General features: G+C 58.4%; 1 protein-coding gene across 4 annotated transcripts in view; it reads left to right on the forward strand.

Annotated features, from left to right (window-relative positions):
• PAX7 (paired box 7) overlaps positions 1–22,758 on the forward strand; it is a 100,676-nt gene that overhangs the window by 57,992 nt on the left and 19,926 nt on the right. For 3 of the 4 annotated variants that reach the window (XM_042996647.1, XM_042996648.1, XM_042996649.1), the window contains one exon: positions 1,281–1,477. In XM_042996647.1, coding sequence (XP_042852581.1) covers positions 1,281–1,477 — 197 coding nt within the window. Of the gene's footprint in view, positions 1–1,280; positions 1,494–11,014; positions 11,031–20,941; positions 20,957–22,758 lie in introns of all 4 variants that reach the window. The other variant, XM_042996646.1, reaches the window with a different exon arrangement.

Genomic DNA, 22,758 nt, shown 5'->3' on the forward strand with positions numbered 1-22,758 from the left:
TATTTCTCTAACGTTTATTTATCGTCGAGAACAAGCACAAGCAGGGGAGGGACAGGGAGGGAGGGGGACGCAGGATCTGAAGCGGGCTCCCCGAGCTGTCAGCACAGAGCCCGACGCGGGGCTCGAACTCACGGACCGTGAGATCATGACCTGAGCCGAAGTCGGATGCTCAGCCGACCGAGCCACCCAGCCGCCCCCAAGGGCCATTTTCTTTTTAATGGCCATTTGTTTGCACGTGGACAGACGATTACCACGGGAACAGTGAGTTCCTGCCTTTGAACTTCTTGGTTTTGCCAACAGGCCACAGAGCATCCAGGTGAGGGTTAACAGGTAGCCTTCCCGCACACATTTAGAACGGAGCTTCTCAAACTGTGAAGTCACATGCATCTGCTGCGGTCTTATTAAAACGCAGAAGTGACAGACAAGGCTACTATCCCTCCCTGGACCCCTCCCTCCATCCTGTCTTCCCCCTCCTCTCTCCCCCCCCCCCCCCCCCCGCCCCGGGGCACACATTGGAAGCCCCACTACCTGACATCTGACTCATGATGCCCCTGGGGCTCCCTCTTAAAGGGCCGGCAGGCTGGAGTTCTGGAAACTGAGGAGAGAGGCAGGGGATCCTCCCTATGATTCTTTTTCTCCCCTCCCTATAATTCTTGATGAGAAATTGACGATGATGGTCTCATCCCCCGGAAGGCTGCGTGGAGGGGCCCTGACAGAGCAGAACAGCAGCCCAGCAGCCAGGAAGAGAAATGGCAGCTCGGACCCTGGCCCCATCACTCAGTGGCCTTTTCGCCTTGCACAAGTGCCCGGCCCCTCCGAGCCTCGGTTTCCTCATCTGTAAAATGGGAATCCTGTGCCCGCTTCACACCCTTAGACAGTATTTGCAGAAGCACCTGGCCGGTGGTCGGTGCCCCCCAAATGCTGTCGGGGCAGGCCTGGGTAGATTAAGAGAGTCCCCAGTGAGGTCTGACTTTCAGTCTAGAAGACTTTGAGCACCGTGTGCCAAACGCTGTGCGGTGTGGCCGGTGCAGATGCCTGGAGGTTGTCTGGAACGTCGGTTAGCTGTCAGTCGAGCCTTGGCTAGTCCCCGGCGTCCTGTCCAGAAGCCAGCTGGTCCCATCCTGAGTAGCGAGGGGAGGTCCCCTCCGTCCGCTGGATGGCGACGAGGAGGAAGAGGCTCGTGGCTCGCCTTCCACGCGGACGGTTCTTTCCCTGCCCTGGGATGCCCGCCATCTGGGCCGGGGCCACTGGCTCAGGCCCTCTCCTGGGTCTCTCTGCAGACGGGGGCAGCACCGTGCACCGGCCCCAGCCCCTCCCGCCGTCCACCATGCACCAGGGGGGGCTGGCCGCCGCGGCCGCCGACACCGGTTCTGCCTACGGAGCCCGCCACAGCTTCTCCAGCTACTCAGACAGCTTCATGAACCCGGCGGCGTCCTCCAACCACATGAACCCCGTCAGCAACGGCCTGTCTCCCCAGGTAGGTGGCCTCACCAGTCTGGTCCCTGGGAAGCCGCGGGCTCCGGGGCACCGAGAGAGAGAGAGAGAGAGAGAGAGAGAGAGAGAGAGAGAGAGAGTTAAAGTGGGAAGCCGGGATGCCCCCGCCACCCTTGCTGGTCAGGACCCTGGGATCCTTTGCCTGGGCTTTATCTCCGAGCCGCAGGCCCGGGTGACCCTGCGGGCAGGTACGGAGAATGGGTTTCCCTGCTCCTGGCCACCAGAAACAAAAAGCTGTTCCTGGCCCCCCAGAGCTTGTGAGTCCGGCCCCCCGCCCACCTCATGGCTGTTCGGTTCACGGAAGTCAGGCATTTTCAGGCAGCGTGTTGGCAGAAGCCTTGTACCGTTTCCTGTGGGATGCTGACTGTGGTTTTGGGGCTTGGTTCTCGAACCAGGAGTCCTTCCTGGATTCCATCCTGTGCTCCACCCATCTCTTGCCTTTCCCCAGGCGTGACCACCGAATGAGAGGCAGGACCGCCTCCTGTTGGTAGAGAGAAACGCGGCTGGGGTTCTAGACTGGGGGCTCTGCTCCCATTGGGTCTTGGAGCTCGTTCCCTCGTGTGTGATCGGTTGCTGGCTGCGTCACTCGTTGCCGGGGCTGTTGGAAGTCGTTGGGGCCACCCTGCCATCCAGTGCACAAGGCATCGCTGAGGCTGATGGTGCTGGCTGGTGGTTTGGGGAGCAGGACGCGGGGATGCTGGCAGTCCTGGTGGCTTTGAGGAGCTGATGGGCTCCCTTCTGTAGCCACAGCGGGTTCTCAAATATCCACGGAGGAAAGGCGGAAATCCAAGGCTGGTTTTGCCCTGCCTCCCACCTTCTGAGTGTGACGCAAGCTTTCCTGAACGGCTCTGGTTCGGTAGGGAGGGTGAAGGCAGGAAGAGGGTTACACCCCAGCTCCGCGGCTCAGGGCGTCGGGGAAGTTAGCATCTCTGAGCCCCGCTTTAGCCCGCGTTGAACTAAAAAGTGATTAAACCGGGTGCTGCTAACCTCCTAAGAAGGGTGTTTGTGCTCAGCTTGCTAACTGGCCGAAACCTTAGCGCAGAGGCTGGCGCAACATAGGGGCCGAATAAACGTTAGTCCTCGTGTCAACCCCCCGCCCCCCACAATTGCCAGGACGATACAATCAGTATGAGAACCCTGTTACTTGAAGAAAAAAGGGGGCCAAAGGGAAGGTCCACTACAGCCCCCAGGCCACATCCATCTAGCTTCCTGCTGTTGTCAATAAAGCTTTATTGGAACATAGCCACGCCCGCTTCTTTACAGATGTCTGGCTGCTTTGGGGCTGTAACGCCAGAGCTGAGAAGTTTCAAAACAGATCACGTGGCCCACAAAGTGAAAAATATTTGCTACGTGGCCCTTATAGGGAAAAAAAAAAAATTGCCAACCCCTGGTCTAAAACCTTCCCGAGGTTTTAATTTTCTGCATGGTTTTGGGTCCGTCGCCGTGTGCCTTCATTAAGTGAGTGTGGTGGAGAGCTAAGTGCATTTTAGTCTCCTCATTTACTTATGGGTAAGATCCCTTCCCCTCTCTGTGCCTCGATTTTCCCCATCCGTGAAATGGGGATGGTACTAAGCCTCTGTCTGGTAGGGTTGTTGAGGATGGGATGAGCTGACGTGCACCAAGTCTTCCCCAGTCCGGGGCAGAGTTGAGCGAGCCGCTGAATGCAGAGCTCCTAACAGTGATGCCCGAGGCCCTCTTGGGGCCCACATTAGGGGCCGGGGCGATGCAGCCCGCAGACCAGAATGCTTTCCCGGTGGAAGCTCGTGGGCCTCTTTGGCGCTCAAGGCCATGACTTCCATGCCATTAGTGCGGAGGACGAAGCGGCTGAGCTGACCTTCCAGAGTCAAGAGGCAGACAGGATCCCAGAGCTGGCTGGGCGGCCGTGGCTGCAGAGACCCGAGGTCTGAGGATGTGGTCCAGGCCTGGCCTCGCGGTATGAAACAGTCTGGAGGAGCCTGGCTTGGAAATCTGAAGAGGGATGTTGAGATTATGCAGGCCAGTCTTCTCGATTCATCTCAACAGGGCCCGGGAGGCGTTGGCCGGGCCAGGGCCCGGAGTCCGGGGCTGACCACTGCTCCTTGCGGCCCACGGGGCTGAAGTTTCTCCCCAAAGTGGCAGTTTTGTCACAGGGCAGACGAGAGACAAGCAAATAGGGGGCGCTTGGCTTCTGGAGCACGATTCAGCGATGAGAGGGATACAGAGCAAGGATGTTTCATGCACCGTTTGGGCCCAGAGACCAGCCTCGGGGAGGGAGCGAAGATGAGAAAAAAAACCCAGCCATTACTGTAAGCAGCCAGTAGCCCACCCTTCTCCCTGCCCGAGCTGGACGCTCACCTCTCCTCCCAGAGACCCTCGGGAGGCTTTCCTCCACTCCTCAGGCGGAGAGGCTGTCAGGATGTGATGGATTGGGCTGACTCCAGAGACTTGCCCAGAGGTTCCCACCAAAGGTGTGAAGACAGATGGAGGGTCTGACAGGGGCAGAGGGGACCAGGAGGTGAACAGCTGCTGGCAGGGGAGAGGGGGCCGTGCGCAGGGTGGGTGGGAGGGCAGTCTGGGTGCGCTTCTGTCCGTGTGAGCTGCCGGGGTTAAGCTTCGAACACGTCCTGCGGAAGGGGACAGCCAGGGCGGGTGTCTGGGTCTGTACCAAAGCTGCTGGTATTTGTGACTCCCCGTAAGCTCCCTCCGCCCTCTGGGCAGGCCAACCACACACCTCCGTGGTCTTGGGAGGGGTGGGGGGGGTACACGCCCCACCAGGACAGACCCGCTTCCCAGGCCCTGCCTCCCCACCGGCAGGGAGGTTCTCCGGAGCTCCCCTGGGTGAGAGGGATGGGATGGGGTCTGTCTGGGCTGGGGACGTCACCCCTCACCCGAGACTGCAGGTCCTTACCACGCCCCCCCCAGTAGCCTTGGCCTTTGTTCTCACAAAAGCCCAAGGCGATTATTGTGTTGTGGGGGTGGGGGTGAAGTTGGGGCTCTGCGGAGCACCTGCTCCTTGCACTGGTCAGTTTGCTGCTGGCTGGAGAAGTGCCCCCTCCCGGGGCCTGAGCCGGGTCCTTGTCTCCGAGCCATCCCGGGAAGGGGGGCTTGTCAAGGCTCAGAGACTCCACGGAGAGACTGCCTAGCCGAAATCCCCTGGGAAATCCATCTATGCAGCTGGCTCTCAGGCTAACAGATACTTACAGAGGGCCTACTACGTGCCAGGCACCGTTCTAGGCACTGCGGATGAATCAGTGAGCGTCAAGGATGTCACCGTGCGGAGGTGACAGTGTAACAGGACAGACAGACAATACATAATAGAACGGCAGGCCATGCGGTGTATCTGATACGCTGTTGACAAGGGCAGCTTAACTTGCCAGCCCCTGTGACTCAGACTCTGTCCTGAGAGTTTTTTATATGGTAAATACTTGGTAGCAAAGCCAGGCTTCAGCCCTCATCTCTAGAGCCTGAGAACATAACTAACACTGCCCTCTGCCTCAGAGATGCCCTCTCTCTCTCTCTCTCTCTCTCTCTCTCTCTCTCTCTTTTATTTTTTTGGAGATTGGCTGGCAGTAAAAAAAAAAAATCCTGTCCCCTTTAGCTCCGCAGAGGGGAAAGCTCATTTAGCCCATGTCATGGATGAGAAAACTGAGGCCAGGACCTCAGGTTAGGGGCCAGTGGGCAGAGTTGAGTCACACGGGCAGAGGCCTCCTGAGAGGTTTAGACAATTATGAGCCCAGCGCCTCAGCCATGTGCAAAGCTCAGCTTTGCAAGATCGGGGGCTCAGCACTCGGTAAGATACCCCCAGCTTTGTGCACGGGGTCCCCGTGAAGAGGTACCAGGAGAACAAATACAGTTTGACCCTTCGACCATGTGAGGATTAGGGGTGCTGAGCCCCCCCCACCCCACGATTGAAAACTCACATATAACTTTTGACTCCCCCTAAAATGTTACTAACAGCCTACTTCCTGTTGATCCAAAGCCTTACTGAGAACATACGCAGTCCATTAACTGCTTATTTTATACGTTCTGTTTCTTTGACGCTGTGTCCTTACAATAAAGCAAGCTAGAGGAAAGGAAACGTTATGAAGAAAAGCCTATGGAAGAGAAAATACATTTGCAGTGCTGTGCTATATTTATTGAAAACCTCCATGTATAACTGGACCCACGCCGTTCAAACCTGTGCTCTTCAAGGGTCAGTGTACTGCCCGTGCGATCTCGTCCCTGATGGCTTGTTGGGGACTTGTTGCAGACCCTCCCTCCCAGCCCGCTCTCGCCCCTTTAGCCCAGGCTGAGGTCCTTGGACACAGCTCTTAGAAAACAACTCAGGACAGCTTAGGACAAGAGGAACCTTTCGTGGTTATGAATTACAGTGAGTAATCTGATGCCCGCCGTGGCTAGGAGTCGCACACAGGGCACGCTGGGAGGCAGGGGTAGTGGGCAGGGAGATAAAGGGGACACCTATATGTAGGTCCCTTAGGATGCCTGCCCTTATAGGATGCTTGCCCTTAAGAATTCCCCAGTCTGATGGGGGAGACGCAGCCACTGCCTTGAGAGGCTCCTGGTCTGGCCGAGGAAGAACTTCGCCCATCCTGAGGAGCCCACAGTCAGACAGAAGAGGAAAACCCCCGTCCTTAGATGCCCTGGTGTGATGGCAGAAGCCAGCGCTGTCCCCGGGAGCTCCCGGTGTGAGGGGAGACAGGCTCAGAAAGTCGCTCATGGCCACTGAGCAGTCTGAAGTCCTGAGCCAAGAATCAGGAACACAGTCCCGTCTGGCCAAAGGCTCCGGGCAGGGCATCTGGTGCTGGCAGCTTCTTTAGGGCCCTTGTGGGCGTGTCCCTGGGGTGGGGGTGGGGCGCCCTGGGCCTGAGCTTCCTTCTCCCCCAAACTTTTTCAGTGCAGATTCTAGCAGAGCTGGAAGTGGAAACTTCTGGAAAGCCCAGACAGGGGAGAAAATTGCCCCAAACCGTAGTTAGCTTAGCAGCAGGGCCAGCCCCCAGAGCCCCAGACCCCCAGCGGAGGGCTCCTGCCACAGCTTCACAGGAAGGGGGTGTTTCTTTTTTGCCACCGTGGCTCGTTTTGCTCCTTCGTAATGTCCCACATTCATTGTGTCCTTTGCTCCTCGCTGGAGCTTAACAGGAAGGAACCTGTAAAAGGGATTTACATATTTACGATTTCCCCCAACTGAGCTAATGAAAAATATTCTCTGAGTGTGCGGTTCATCACACGGCCGCAGTCACAGTAAAACAAGCCTTTTTGTCCTTTTGGGCTCCTTGATGTTCTCTTTTCCTTTCCCTCTTTGGCCCGTTAAGAATCACCTGTGACGGCCAAGGTGGGGTGGATGCTTCCGGAGGGCCGGCACGGACGGGGCCAAATGCTTCGGCTGCTTTCACTCACCGAACCCTGGCCATTATCTTGTGACCTTCGTTTCACAGATGAGGAAACTGACTTGTCCAGGGTCAACTACCTCTCCATCCATCCGTGTGCCTGCCATGTGCCAGGCTCTGCGATAGGTTCTGGAAAGTGGCAGAGCTGGGATTGGAACGGTCTGCCTCCAGAGCCCTCTGTGCTATTCTGTGGTCTCTGGCTGCCCCCCGCCCCCACCCCAGCCCCACCCCCAAGGTCCGTCCTGTGGTCCATCTGGTGAAGCTGAAGTTTGCAGCCACGGGGCATAGTCAGGCTCAGGGTCCAAATCATCCAATGCGAAGCGTCCCCTTCCTCCTAAAATCGGCAGGAATAAATCTCAAGGCTTTTATTTAATTTCTTGATGAAAAGGGGTCTCCTGAGTGATTTGCCACAGCAGACTTCGCTCCTGGCATCACTTGAGGGCCTCAGGGGACCCAACCCAGCAAGGAAAGGCACTCCATCCGCTGAATACCTGCCGAGGGCCAGATCCCACGGAAGCGTGTGGGCTCTGTGAAGTCATTCAAGCGTCGCAGAAACGCTCTACTTGGGGAAACACGCTCAGAGAGGTTAAGTGACTTGCTGAAGGCCACAGAGCAGCTGAGCGGCCGAGATGGGACACTGACACCGATCTGCCTGACCCACGAGCCGTGCCTCGCGGTGCCCCTCAGCAGGATCAGTCCGCTGTGCCCCTCGTGCGACGAGCCCTGGAAACTCCGTGTGCTGCTTTCTCCTCTCACTTCCTCCTTGTGTTTTTTTTTTTCTCTTTATTGGCGACACTGCGTTTATAATAAGCATTTAAAATGAGTCTTGCTGGACCAGGGACGAGGAAGGAGGAGGGAGTGGGAGATTTGTAGGCAGGAAGACGGGGAGGGGGATGGCGGGGTGTTAAATAGCCCAGAATTTTTTAAAAACTGATGCAAATCACTGGTAGGAGAGAAAATTATGTGCAATTACGTCCTGATATTGGAAGGTTTTGCCTAGCCCAGGCAACAAGATCTCATTAACAAGCAGAAAATAAGATTGAAATGGTGTGTAAAAGAGCTGAAAAATGAATTTGAATGCTGCGTTTGTCCACAATTACCCCCTCCTTCACACGTATTTTATTGCAATTTTTTTATTATTCTTAATCTCTCCATTCCTCAAAGCAGATTGGGGACATCCTGGCATTACCGGGGCATCGGGAGGAGTGCGGAGGATTTCTTGCTCCCCTGAAAGGAGACCCTTCTCTCGCACATTTTCCAAGGTTGGGTTTTGGAGGGATCAGAATTCATTTCTCCGGCTTAGTGGGTTGTAGGAACACGGGGGCTTTAACCCCAGCCCCCAGCCGAGTGAGCGCGCTCCTCTGTGCCCCGCCCAGCCCTTCCTTCTTCTCCTTTCTGGGCGCCTCTTCTGCCTCCGGCTTCCTTCCCTTTGCCTTCTCAGGATCTCCTCCAGGCTTTCGCTCTCCCAGGGGTCTCTGCCACAAGCCCCCGCACCCCACCCCACCCCCGAGTAGGAGGAAGCTCAGGGGCTAGAGAAACAGCTCGGGGCTGGAGTTCTGGTTCTGCCATTTACTGAGCTGCTGTGTGGCCCTGGGGCAGCTTGCTTAACCTCTCTGGGCTTCATTTTTTCTCATCTGAAAACGGGAAGTGATAATCTCTGCCTCTCCGGGGGCGCTGTGAGGATAAAGCGAGAATTCGAGGAAAGTGCCTGGCACATAATAGGTGCTTAATAAATTCTAATCCATTCTTTACTTCTCTGCCTCCCTCTGCCCTGCATCCACGCCCTGGCCTCCTGCTCTGCCTTACCCCCTTCCCCTCCCTCCCCTCTCGCCTACCCTCCCTTCCATTGGTTGGAAAATGCCCGAGTTGGGCTCCAGTCCAGGACCACATGGTGTGTGTGTTCCCCTGAGCCCAGTCCTGGGGGGGAAAGAATGCCGGGTGCGGGAAGCACCCTTTTCTGCTGAACACACAGGATGCTCTCCCCGCTCCGCTCGGGCCTTGGAAAAGGATGAGCAAGGACAGAACAAGTGACCGGCTCAGGTTGGAAGGACACGGCTCTGATCCTGAGTGGTTTTCCCCAGGGTTAGGGAAGAGCTGAGTCACCCCACCCACCCACGTACCCATTTCTCACCGTGACCAACGATGATGGGGGGGGTCAGGGGTCAGCTGGTGGGAAGGGCCACAGTCTGTGGCCAGATTTTCTCGGCCCCGAAGCCAAAGGCCATGTGGCAGCATCTGGCCTCCCCGGCTGGCTTCCTCCATACCCAGGACAGCCCAGCTCCCAGAGACCCTCTGCCACAAGCCACGTCTGCCCGCCTCCGTCAGGCGTACCAGGCGGGGGGCCGCGGGTACTGTCTTCTCAGTTCATCAGGCAACCCCACGCCCCAAGTGCCCTCTCCCCCTGACTCCTGGCCAGCCCAGCCCTGGGGCAGGGACGAGCTACCAGGCTCAGAGAATCGGCCACGGGGCCCCGGGCATCTGCGAGCCCCGCCATCCCCTGGAGGGACGCACGCTGCCAAGATCCCGCCTCACATCCAGCTTTGCCTTTGTCCACAGTGAACCTACCTCAGTGGGAAAAGCTGAGCTATTTCCCCCCTGGAAGGGCCAAACAAAACCACCTGCTCCCGTCAGTCAAGGGCTCAGCTCCAGCCCACAGGGAGAGGCCTGGACAGAGCCCCGCCTCCTGTGAACACAGACCCTTGTTTATTTCTCTGCCTTTCTCACCCCCTTTTCCTGGGTGGAGGGGCCAGGGCTGGGCCGGGCATGTGGGAAGGCAAGACTGGCATCAGGAACTTTCCAGATTGCTGTTGAGAGAGGCAGGTCATGCCTGTGTACAGGAACTAGGGTGGGGGGGGGGTGCGGTTTATTGCTTCTGGGTGACTTTAGGCTCTTTTTTTTATCTTCGAGAGAGAGAAGTAGGAGGGTGACGCTGACCCGTTCTCCTTTCTTAGAGGACTAGGTAGGATTCTGGGAAGATAGCATCTTAAGTCCACATCCCTGAGTCTGGACAAGAGACGTGGGCCGCTCTGGGACTTTTTTTGCCCACCACCAAATCGTGTGCAGGAATCTGGACGGCACACCTTGAAGAGGTGTGGGCGGGAGCTTCCCATGGGGCAGAGTAAGGTGGGGAGGGGGGCCCGGATGCTCCATGCACCCCCGCGCTCCTCAGTGGGACCACAGGCAGTACCCAGGGCCTGATGACTCGTGTTGGTACCACACGGAACCCGGCGTCTGGCACGCAGTAGGCCATCAGCCACGGGTGGTGAGCCCCCTGCGTTTGCAGCGACGCTCTGTTCCCAACAGGTGTTGGAGGCAGCCGATCGTTCAGTCTGTATTTGAATGTCATTACCTACAATGCCCTCCATTTACCTAACTTCTGTTATTCACACAGCGTCTAGGGAGACTCGAAAAAGAAATGTACTTGGCTGTCCCTCTCTAACCTCCCATATTTCAGGGGCCGCCTCCCCACCAAAAGTGTCGTGGACAATTTAGTGGGATTTCCGGCCGGCGAGGATAGGAAGGGCAGAGGGGTCTGGGGAAGGAAGGGGATGGTCACGGAAGGCTCCCTGGAGGAGTCTCAGCGGGGAGGTGGGGTTTGCTCAGGGGACAATCAGGGAAGGGCTAGGAGGTTGGTGCACACAGGACAGCAGCAAATCATCAAGCGAATACTAAAACGGTGTCTAATGCAGATACATCAGGGACAAGTGGAATGATCATACGGACGGGAGTTCGGATACTGGGTTCTCTACTTACTTGCTGTGTGGTCACAGGCCAGTCACATGAGCTCTCTGAGCCTCAGTTTCCTCAGCTGGAAGACGGGACCGATACTACTCGTCGTGCAGAATTATGACAAATAATGAGACTTTGTTCATGTGAAACACGTAGTACCAGGCTGGGCATATAGCAAGCGCTTAATAAGTGACAGTCTTCCGGTCTCTGCTTCTCCTTGCCCTGATTAGAAATTGAATGAGTGATGTCCTTTCTCTGGCCATTTCCTTTTTGGGACTGGAGGTCTGGCTTAGCCCAGGCCATGCCTGGTCACCGACTGGAAAGGCAGGACATCTGAGCTCCCTCTCCGCTCCGCTTCTCACCCTCTGTGTGACCTTGGTAGATGCCTCCCCCTGGGCCTCAGTTTCCCTATCTGTGCAATGAAAGAGATGAATCAGTCTGTTCGTAAGGCACCTTCCTGCTCAGAGTCTGAGATTTCTGTGGGTTCTTTGTACAAGCACATGAGTCACAGCCTCTAGATCTGTGGGCAGGGACTGGCCCTCCTCTCCAGCCTGCCCCCCCCACCCCCCTCCTCAGGCTCGTGGGCCCCAGCCTGGGCCTTCTGGGCTTCCCAGCAGGCCAGGGGTTTAGCCTTCCAGAGCTGCCTGGTTTGGTGGGAAAGAATGCAAATAGCGGATTTGTCCTTCTTTCTGATTAGTACGGGGGCTTGGAATGAGACCGTCCCGGCAGATAGAGGGGAAGAAAATGAGGGAGATTAGCAATTAATACGGCGGGCAGACTCGGAGCGGCACAGGCTGGTCCCTGGGGTCCCCCGCGGGAGGGAGGCCGCCGGGATGGCCAGCCACAGGACCTGGGAGGCCGGTGGCACCCCGGGTAGGAGAGGGAGGGTGACTTTGAGGGACCCCAAAGAGTCACGCTCTTCCCTGCCTCCAAGGTGTTGTGCCTGCTACTCTCTCTGCTGGGACTCCTTCTCCGCCACCCTGTCCCCATCTCAAAACCACTCCTGCTTACTCCTTAGGACTTGGCCGCCTTCCGGGAAGCCTTCGCTCACCCCCTCCTGGTGGGTTAGTTGTGCTTTCCCTGTGCGTTTATCACATCGTATCAGTGTGTTAAAAGTACTTGTATTACTAGGCAGATATTACCTAAGAATAACGTTCTCTTTTTTTGAGCACTTATCACAGGCCAGATGCTGTGCTAAGCCCATCACATGGATGATCTCATTTAATCTTCACACGATCCCCTTTGGAAGGGGAGGACCTCAATTATTTCTGTCTCGCAAATGGGGGGACAGAGGAACCGAGCAGTGTACATAATTGGCCTGAGATAAATCGCTAACAAGTGGCCGGCCCTGGACTTGAGCAGCCTGCCTGCTCCCAGAGCCCATGCTCTCACCCAGCATCTGTCGCGAGAATGGTCTGTGGCCCACTTGCTGGTAGGATGTGGGGGGCCCCACACGTGACTCTGATCTCGGCTACTCCCAGTGCCCTCAGGGGCAACAGAGCAAGGGGTACCAAGATGTGGGCTCCGGGGTCCCTGCGCCTGGTTCCAATCACCAGTACTGTCACGTCCTGCCTGTGCGATTCCAGAGAGGTTCTTCTCTGCCTCAGTTTACCCCTCCGTAAAGTGGGGCTAGCAATAGGTTCCGTCTCCTAGAGTAAGCTGAGGAACAAGCGTGTTGAGATACGCGAGGCATGTTGGCCTCCGGCACACTTCAGGGGAGCTGTTTGCAGACAGGGGCTCCAAGGCCACACGTGAGTTGGGGGCAGGGCCAGGCCCCAGACCTCCTGTTGCAGAATTAATTTTCCCCAGGGTCCCTGAGTTCCCCTGCTCCTTCCCGCCTCCTGGTCTAGGTGTCTGCCCTGCCCCCGCCTCAGCCCCGGGGCTGTCCTCTCTCCAGCCCCTCCTCTCTCCTGGCCCTCTCCCCAGCTGTGAACGTTTCTGCAACACCTTTGGGAGTGGGGACAGGTGTTCTGAGCCACCCCAGGGAGTGCCGCTGCAGGATAACAGCTGATGGGGAGGAAACAGGCAGAGGACCTTCCTCCCCGTGTCTCCAGGGCCGTTGTTCTGGAAGGTCAGGCCTGAGGGCCTCCCCCGCTCCCGTGTGGCCTTGGCCAGTCACTTCCACCCGGCACCTGTTTCCTCCAGAGTGATGAAGGCCAGCACTTTCTTCAGAGGGAGGACAGACTCTCTGGCACCCCCCAGCCCAGCCAGGCATGCCCCCCACCTTCCTTCTCCTCCGGCCTGCCTTGCCTCCATGTCCTGTCCCTCAGCCCAGAACTTTCTCTGGGTCCCAGCTGTGATTTCTTCCCCGCACCCTCCTCTGCTTCCCGCTTCTCTCCTTAACCCACGCCCTCCCCTCCAAGTGCCCCAGTTCTCCCCGCCCCTTGTCCCTCACCCCATTTGCACCCAATCTGCTCTCAGACCCCTTTCCGCCCTCCCTCCTTCTCTCCTCCCTCCTTCTCTCCACAAACCCAGCCCTCCTCCCCACTCTCTTTCCCCTAATCTCTCATTCTTCTCCACTCCTTCTCTCATTTACCGATTTCTCCAGCCCCCCGCCCCCCTCCGTCCCCCCCCCCTCGCAATCTGCCCACTCTCAGGGCGGGGGCTGGGCGCGGTTCTGGGTGGGGGGTGGGAGAGCTGGGTCGGGGCGGGGGCGGGGGTGGCGTGGGGGGGAGGGGACCGGATCCCCACTCCCGCCCCTCCCTGCGCTCCTCCGCGCGCCTTTGATCCATGGCCCGAGGCCGCCTGACAGTGGAAAATGCGGGGAGACAAAACCACTCAGTCAAAGTGATTCCCAACAACTGTCTCCCCGAGATAAGGACGCGCTCGGGCTCGGCGGCCTGCTTAATTCCTGCTGCCCGGGCCCGGGATCGGGGAGCAGCGCGAGCCCGGCGGCCCCCGGAACACGCTGCCCGCCCTGCCCGCCCTGCCAGCCCAGCCGGTGCACGCAAGGTGGTGGCCTGGTGGCGGGGCGGATGGGACCAGGGCGAGCCATCCGGCCAGGCTGGGAAGCCGGCGGGAACTCACTTCCGGGGCAGTGTCAGGGCTCCACCCCCACTCCCCTTCATCCCCTCCCCCTCCACCAATGCACATGCCCATCCCTGAGCCTGAAACATTGGCGTCCTCCCTCTCTTCACTTAGCCAAGCCCCATTCATCTCCCTGGTGTCAGCTCAGAGGCCACTTCCTCCGAGAAGCCTTCCCAGACCAACCGTCCAGTCTGGGTGGGCACACTGCCTCCCAGGGTAGCAGTTGGGGCTCTGAATTCTAACTTTCTGGATACCGCTGTCTCCCCCTAAAGCAAGGGCTAGGTTGCCCTAGTGGCCCATGACTCCGCTGCAAAGCCTAGCACACAGTAGGGAGCCAGTAAACTGCCGTGGGCACAGCTGGACACCGTGAACATTCATTCTCTGCCCAGCCCCGTGCACCTGCCTTCGAGGACCTTCCTTCCAGTTAGTTCCGTCAGAGACAAGCAAGCAAACCAGGAGCCAAAAGCCTCCAGAGAAGAGGCGATATCCCAGACAAGGGGAGGGATGGGGGCAGGGGGGTACCCGTGACCCCCAGAATCCTCCTATGAGGAAGGAAACACCTTCCCTGGGGCTGGCCTGGCTGGGCTGGACTGACCACTGGGAAGTCCCACTGTACGTGGTAACCATCTCCCTTGGCAAGCAATACTGCGATTTGGGGGTTCGGGAGGTCAGATATTATAAAGTAAGGTCAAAAGGACACCTTCGCAATCCCCCCAGAAACCTCAGAGCTGTCTGTCGGGGGCACAGAGACCGCCAGGGTGGTCCCATTGGAGGCAGGGTGTGGCAGTCACGGGGAGGCGGCAGAATTCAGCTCAGGACGTGAAGGGGAAGGGCTGTCCACGTCCAGGCCGTCTGTACAGGGAAGGGGTGGCCTTGTAAAGCACTAAGCATCTTGTTTCGGCGGGGGGGGGGGGGGGGGGGGGTGGGGCATGCAAGCAGAATCTGGTTTTGTCAGGACTGTTGGAGAGTGGGTTCTTTGCAGTGTGGAGGCTTCAGGAGAGACTGTGGCTCCCAAACCTATGCATCAGAATGATCTGGAATGCCTATTAAAGATCTAAATCCCAGGCTCCACCCTGACTGGCCGGTCCCCTAGGTCTGCATCGGGACCAGGAGAATCCATATTTTAAAGAAGACGCCCGTGTGAGGCGACCTGGGATTATCAAAGCGCTGGATTAGCAAGCTTTCACCTTGTCAGCCTCACATGAGCACCTTGACCTCCGCTTTCTTTAGGAAGTGACCTCAGGGGAGGCCTCAGAGGAGGGTCTGTTTGAATTGAACTGAGATCCCTTTTCCAGCAATGTCCAAGCCAGAAATAGTTCATCCTAGGAATAGTTCATTTAACCCATTGCCTCCTTTTGCTAAGAAAGACACCCACAATGGCCCTGCATGCTTTCCACCGCCGAGAAGGACTCCGGGATTAGCAGGGCTTTGCCGAGGGCACGAGTGGGTATGGCAGCGGCCTTTACCTTCATCTCTGCCTCTGCCCGCAGTGGTGTGGGCAGTCCCCGCTTTGCCAGCAAAGCCCCTGGGAATCTTGTCAAGCATCCAGCAGAAGAGGGGGCCCCGGATGGAATGTATGAGGAAGCCCCACCCCTGCCCCTGTCCCTGGCACCCTGCTGGTCTCTTGCCTCCCCTCTCCCCCCCTGCAGGATTAAGGTCCTGTGGGGGCCCTGTCAGGTGTCTTACACAAAGGGCACACCCAGCCTGAACCTGGGAGGTGATGCCCAGGGTAGAAGTTCCTGAGCCTCCCACGGGGCCTGCCTTCCTTTCCCCACCACAGAGAATGCACCCCCCCCACCCCCCAGCTCCCCATGTTCTTCCCCGAGCCCCCTGGGTGCTGACCTCAACCGCAGCTGATTCCATGTTGCCCCCGTGAGGAGGAAGCAGCTGTCCCAGCTGGGGTCCTGCCCTGCTTCAGCCCCCGAAGGAACAGGAGTAAAGGAAAAGGAGCAGAGTTGTTCCTTGAGCACCGATACTGTCCATAATAATGGCAGTGACCTCCTTGATTTGTTTAGAACGTGGGGGTCCATGAGGCACTTTTGCCCTGTTCACGATCTGATCGTCGCCACGTCCTGAGGGCCTAGGATCGTCATGCCCCTTTTGCAGACTCAGAGGCAAAGCTCAAGGTCAGCGGCAAGGGACAGTGTCGGAATCCAAAACCCAGGTCTGCCCGCTGGCAGAGATTCAACTCTCCTCCGTGCTGGGCTGCCAGATCAGACAGAGGCTGGCCTGGACCTTGGCGGCTCCGGGTCTGGTCTGCACTTGAAGTTCCCAGGGGATTCACGTGTTCGGGAGAGTCTGAGAAGCACTGGGTGAGGGGTCCTTTCTGACCTCCCAGTTTTCAGATGCCCCCGAAGCTCCCTGCAGTGACTCGGTGGACCACCCTTGAAGGCAGAGGGCGGAGAACGGAAGGGGCCTTGGAGGGAAGGCCCAGAGGGGGAGCAGGGGAGGTAGGCTGAGGGTTACCCCGGTCCTGCGGTCCCATGCTATGGTGGCCCCCAGCTGGACCAGGGCGTGAGCCTGGCACCCGGCCTGGCGGGCTCAGCTCTGGTGCGAGAAGGTCCAGAGTGATTCCAGAGGCGCCTCCTGCTGGAGGTATGCAGGAGTGATGGGCAGAAAGGCGGGGAAGTGCCCGGACAGACGGACAGACCGTAGAGAGAAACAGGGTGTTAAGATGCCGGCGGAGAGAAGGTCAGGGAGAGGAAGCAGCAGGGGCAGGGGGAGAGAGGGAGAGAGACAGGGGGAGAGAAGGAGAGTCTGGGGGGCAAAGCACTCGGAGGGATAGAAACAGGAAGAGAGAGAAGGAAGGAACGAGAGACAGTGAGACAGAGAGGGGTGCACAGGCAGGGACGGGGACAGGAAGGGGAAGACAAAGGGCAAACACAGGAGGCCAGCAGGGATCAAGGCGTGCTGGGGACTCAGGGACGTGAACTTATAGAAATGAGGCGGGGACAGGGGGCTGAGACAGGAGGGCGGCCCCAAAGCTGGAGAGGGCAGGGGCTCTGCGGCCAGCCGTGAATCCCAGTCCCACCCCTCCCCCGGCTCCTGCCCTTGGTTCCTTCCCTCTGCTACTCCCTGCTCCTTCCTCCCACCTACGGTCCAGGTGTCCGTGGAGGGCCTTTTCCCAAGCCAAGGGGGCTGCCCGGGCCTGAACCCCAGATGCCCTGCTCCCAGCCATGGCCTCCTGGAGGGGCAGTGGTTAGTCTCAGAGACCCGGGAGCCCGGGGTGAGAAGTGCTGCCCTTCTGACGAGTGTTTCCCTTTAGTTCCAGATGCCACCCTGACAGGTGCTCCCTGTGATTAATGTCCCCACCCCCGAGGCCTGAGACCAGCCCCTCCTTCCCAAGCCAAGCTGGTGGCCGTGTGGGCAGCACAGGGACCGAGCCTTCCAGAATCCCCTCCTGGTCCCTCCCTCTTCCTCAGAACCACCCTCCGGATGAGCCGGTTGACTCTGGCTGAGTTTTTATTCCAGTCTGTGTCTTCCCATCTGTGTGATGGCATTAATAGCCCTGCCGCCATGATCAGGACAAGGTGTCGGCCAGGTGCCCGGAGCCCTTTGGGGTAAAATAGGGAGACCTCTGGGCTCTGCAAGGAGGACGCCCCCCAGCCCTGATACCACAGCCCCTAATGGTGGAGGTGGGGCACAGGAGAATAACTTTGGCTCTGACAGGAGCACCGGAAGGTGTGAACTTGACAGTCGTGAGATTGTGGAGGGGGCGTACAGGCTTCGGCAACCTGAAGGCTCTGTGCGGTGGCAGAGGAGGGGCCGCGAGTAGTGGGGGGTAGAGCAGGGGGCTGGGGGACTGCTGTCAGGGCTGGGGACCGTGGTTGGAGACGCAGGTGGAGTTTGAATCGGCCAGGGTTGAACGGGAGAGTTGTCGATAATAACCCTCCAGTTGGGGGCAGTGACTACCGGCTGTGAGATCTTCAGCAAGTGACTCGACCTCTCTGTTCCTATAACCCGTGGATGACAGCGGTGGCTAGTTCACAGGGTTGTCATGAGCAGCAGACGAGTTTGCTTGGAACGCTGCCTGGCACGGAGCAAGCACTGAAGGATGCTGAATGTCGTGGATGAACGCGTGGAGGTGTCACAGGCACAGGGCTGTGGAGCTGGGTCGTGACGGGAGCCAGGGACCCGGGCTGGCGTTGGGGTGCGTGCCGTGTGGGATGAGGCAGGGACTCCTTTCCGGCTCCTTTCCCCACCTTGCCCAACCCCCTTCCCCGAATAACCCCCGGCATCGCCTTCCCGGCCCTCAGCGCCAGTGAGAGAGCTGCTGTATCTCTTCCCGAATCTCTCGGGGGCCCCGGGGACTAGAGAGAGACAACATCTCTCCGCAGCCGTCCCCAGCCTCTTGTTTGTTTGGTACGCGGGAGCCGTGGGCACATTTTTGCTAATTTTGTGACTGCCTTTATCAAATGGGGATTCACAGGCGCTTTATCCTCGATAAGTGGATTAGTCGGTGAACTAAATAAGACGGTGTGGGACGCGGGGGCTGCTCTGGAGAAGATATTTGTTTCGCGAAGAATGGAGTCTGCGTTCCCTGCCCTGTGCAGGCAAGGCAGGCCGGGCAGCGAAGTAGCTAGAGGGCCCTCCACACTCCTCCTGGGGCAGCGGAGCCCCGACTCGTGGGAACTCTGCACCGTGCAGACAGGAAGTGGGAGGGAGGCTGGGTCCCCGGAAGACAGGGCCCCTGGGTCCCTCTGGGCAGAGGGGAATGAACGGAGCCTTGGATTCAATCCAGCCACTTCAGGACACCTGGGCCCATTTGAAGACTCTCGCCTGCCTGGACAGCAGCTGCCTTCTCCCCGCCTCCTCCTTCCCTACACCTTCCCCTTCCTTCCTCCTCTCTCCTTCTAACCTTCCGCTGCCTTTTCCTCTCTTCCTCCCTCAAACACCCCCAGAGGCCTTTTGCCTAAGTCCTGTGAATCCAGACGTGGGCAGGACATGGTCCTCCCTCTTGCAGACAGAAAACAAAAGCAAACCCATGGGCCCCCCGAACATGTAGCAAGAGGGGACTCTGGTTGCACACTGGGCCTCTCAAACTTTTCCCCACAAACACGCACGCACATTTTGTATTCTTGGGCACGGTGCAGCCGTATTTGTCGCTCACGGTAACACAATCGAGGAGCCTTGTGTCAGGTTGGCTCCCCGGGAAGTTGCGCCACGTTCGGCCGGCGACTCTGCCCCAGCACGTGATGTTGCACGGCACTGTGGGTGTTGGGACCCAATCGGGGGGGGAGAGGTGAAGATGACCGGGCTGCCCGGAGCCTGGGTGACTGAGAGGATGCTGGCCCGGCCACCTGGATCAGGGGGTGGCCGTGCGGACGGAGGTCAAGGCCAGGAGGCAGCCGGGAGGGTGCCCAGGATGGAGGGCAGGGCCGAGATGTGGGTTTCTAAGACCCGCAGGTGGAATATTACGCTCAGGGAGGGAGGAGACAGAGGCGGGCGGATGCTCGTTCCAGCTGTTGCCCCACAGCTGGATGAGAGCGGGGGGGGGGGGGGTACCCAAATGTTTTCGTCTTCCCTCCCACGTTTACCATGAGCGGCCGGAAGCTCGAGGTCCCTGTCCTGTGCAGCAAGAAGAATCTGGTTGAGGGCGAGGGGGGAGCAGAGACTCTAAGAAGGAAAGAAAAGGATGGAGCGAAGCATTTGGGTCCCCAGCTGGTCCTTAGCAGCGTCCGTCCTCCCCAAGCTGCCTCCAGCTGAGTGTGATTTTGCTATTTATTTACATGTAATTATTGCTATGAGGTGCAGATATTAACGCTGTCAAGAGCAATTTGCTCTGACATTTTTCACTCGCTCGGTGCCCCCGCCGCTCTCGATGGAGCCCAGGGCTCTCCCTGCTCGGGCCGCTGAGCGCTCGGTGGCCCGGCCGGGAACCACCCAGCCGGCAAGGAGTAGCGTCAGCGAGCTCACCCGGCTCCTGTGCAAACTCATTAAGCTTTGAAATTGAATTTGGTCCAGGAGAGGGCTGGCTGGGCCCTGCTCCACCGGGCCTAGGCTGGCTCCAGGCCTCCCTGCCCCGCCTCCCTCGGAGAAAACCGGGCAGGGGCCGGGGCAGGGGCCGGCAGAGGGCAGCTGGTGAAGACGATGGACGGGCACTGTCGGAGAGGCGGGTGTGCACACGCCCCAAGGCGGCCAGGGCGCAAAGGTTGGGCATCGCTGTTGCCCACCCTCTCGCTTCTGCTACCTGATTATCCTACGGGAAAACCAGGCCGCTCTGACTTCACAGGACATCGCTGTCCTTTGCGGGACAGCTGTCCCCACCTAACAAAGAGGCTTTCCTCTCTGGAGTCAGTCAAGCGTCTTACCCGGGATGGCAGGGCATGGCACCCTGGGGGCAGGAAAGGTGCTGAGCTGGCCCTGCAGTGGGTCCCTTAGGTAAATGCTGGAGGGAGAATCGTCTCTGGGATTAGACCTTCTGAGTTCAGATCCCAGCCCCCGCTTACTGTGTAGACTGGGGCAAATCACTTAGCTTCCCCGAGCCTCAGTTTCCCGACCTGTAACGTGGAACAGCCAATACCCATATTTCCTCGAATCTAAGACGGTTTGATGCTGGCCCACCCTTGACCTTACCGGAAGAGGTCAACAAAAGCACCACACACGGCTCTGTCACCACTGCTGCCCGACTTTGATGCTATCTGGCCGCAGCCGCAGCCGCAGCCAGGCGTCATGGATGACGGTAAAATGCGTTCCGATCTCGGGGAGACTAAAGCACCCACCCTTCGGACCGCCGTTCTAAGGCGTGAAGGGCAGTGCTGCCTGCCCATAGTAGGTCCTTGGCATGCACAGTAGGTGCTTAATAATGACACCTTTGATCACTTTTCCTTTTGAGACTCTCCATAACCGAGGGCCATTTTCTAGGAAAGGAAACTGAGGCCCAGTCATTCCTTCACGCATTCTGCCTGCTTGAGGGACTCGGCTGCTTAGAGAGGGGAAGCGGGCCTGAGCTATCATGGCTGTGAGCCCTTAACGCATTGTGATATGAGCCAGCTTGTCTGCCCAGGTACTAACGAGGCCTCCCTGCCCCCACTCACTCCCTGTCACTGCCATTCTGCGTCCTCGTCTCCGGCAATTACCGAGGGGGAGCACCCCCCACGCCAGGGAGGCTGAGAGCCTAGGCCTCCCCACCCTCCTGTTCTCCCAACCTGGGCCCAAAGTCCAGGAGGCCCCCCTCCGCCCCCCTCTCAGCCCTCCCACCCCTTCCCTCCCCTCAGCTCAGCCAATTAGGCCCCTGACACCTGGAGCCACTGACAAACTGTTTCTGTCACTTGCTCTCTGTCTTTCATTAGGGCCGCAGAGGAGGGGGAGCGGGAGGGGAGGGGGAGGAGATGGGATCTTTCATGCTTAGTAAGGCCAGATACATTAATTACAAAACGGCCATTTGCCGCGTGAAAGTGTGCTAATTAAATTTATGCAATCATTATCTTTAAATAGTCATATCTTTCCCGGCGATCGGCCCCTTCCTTCTCCAACCCAGCCGCCGCTCAGATCGCTCGCTCTAATCCCCCTCTGCCATTATCGCGCCATCAGAGATGGTCCCTGAATCCCACCGCACCCCGCTAGCTCCAGCCCCTCACGGGGGCCGGGAGTCCTGGGGCTTGTCCTGGCCTGGACACCATCGAACCCGGGAACCACCCAGGGAGGGGACGCCAAGGCCAGCCCCCCTCCGGTGCTTCCAGATATTTCTAGATGTTTCTGGATTTTGGAGCCTGGCATCTCACGGAGCAAACATTGGAAATGGGTGTGTGCGCGCGTGTGTGTGTGTGTGTGTGTGTGTGTGTGTGTTTGTGAGAGAGAGAGAATATCTTTGACTTCTTAGACAACCAGTGGGGAGTCATTCTGTCCAGCTCCCCCACTCCCCCGGGCCGTCTTTAGCTAGGCCTCCAAGGACCCCCGGGGTGGGGAGGGGGCTCTGTTGAGTTGAGGGGCTGGTGTGAGTATGCCACAGACCCCTCCGTTTATTCTTTTCATTCACCCTCCCCTATGCCAGGCCCTGTGCTGGGGATAACAGATAAATTCATTCATTCATTCATTCATTCATTCATTCACTCAACTAATATTTGTTGGACACCTGCTATGTGCCAGGCACTGGGAATAGGACAGCAAGCCTGCCCCCAGCAGCTCCTGGCCAAATCCAGGGTCAGGGTCAGGCTGTGCCCAGGGCAGAAGGCAGGGCCACAGAAAGGCTGAAAGCGTCCTCTGGGTGAGGCCCGAGCCCAAGGCCTCATTGCGGCTTAGCCTTCCCGAGTCTTCTTCCCCATCTAGGCTGAAGCCGTTCTCTGCAGAAATTATCCTGCCTGCCTTCCTCCCCAACCGGACAGAGCCTGCCCCCCTGAGTCTTTTGAGGTCTGCTGTGTTGGACGTGGAAGGGAGAGAAAATCCGAAGGAGTCTGGGGATGGCGAATCCCCCTCCGGTCAGAGAGAGCAGTCAGTGACCAGATGGCCCCCCGGCCCCAGGGTGTGCCCTTGGGGAGGTCAGCTAGAGGGGCAGACGGGACACGGACCCACACATAAGCCACACTGGCACGTGCATGCAGACTCACGAACGTGCACACACATGCAGTATTCCCACGTGTGGTCCTCCCACCTGCACCCACACATTACGCACGCCCGCACACATCAACCTGAGAATGACCCAGGGCCGTATATGGTACACGAAGACCACAGTCAGGGGCAGGACAAGCGTATTGGACTAGGAGTCGGGGGTAGAGGATTGCCACTCATTCGCCAGGTGACTCTGGGTGAGCCCCTAAGCCTGTGCCTCATCTGGAAAGTGGGGTGACTGCTTTGTAGAAGAGGTGTGAGGCTTGAAGGGAAATGCTGTGGAAACCGTCTGGGGTTGTGCTGGGCAAGCAGCCGGGCTTAGAAAAGGATCGGAGAGGGGCTGGGGGCTGGGGGGGGGGGGGGGGGCGGAGGAGGGAGGGGACCTTGCCGGCCAGGCTGAGCACCGGCTCTCCTGGTTGAGATGTGGAGGGTGAGGCCCGTGAGCAGAGAGATGGATGGCGAAGGAGGGGGTGGGGGGGGCAGGGACAGGGAGACGTGCAGGAAATCTTGTTTGGAACCTCAAAGTCAGCACCCGAAGCCCATTACCGCTGTCCACAGGGGGCAGGGAGAGGGGAGGGGGCCCCGATCCTCTTAGCAA

Source organism: Panthera tigris, chromosome C1, assembly GCF_018350195.1.
Source record: "Panthera tigris isolate Pti1 chromosome C1, P.tigris_Pti1_mat1.1, whole genome shotgun sequence".
Classification (NCBI taxonomy): Eukaryota; Metazoa; Chordata; class Mammalia; order Carnivora; family Felidae; genus Panthera; species Panthera tigris.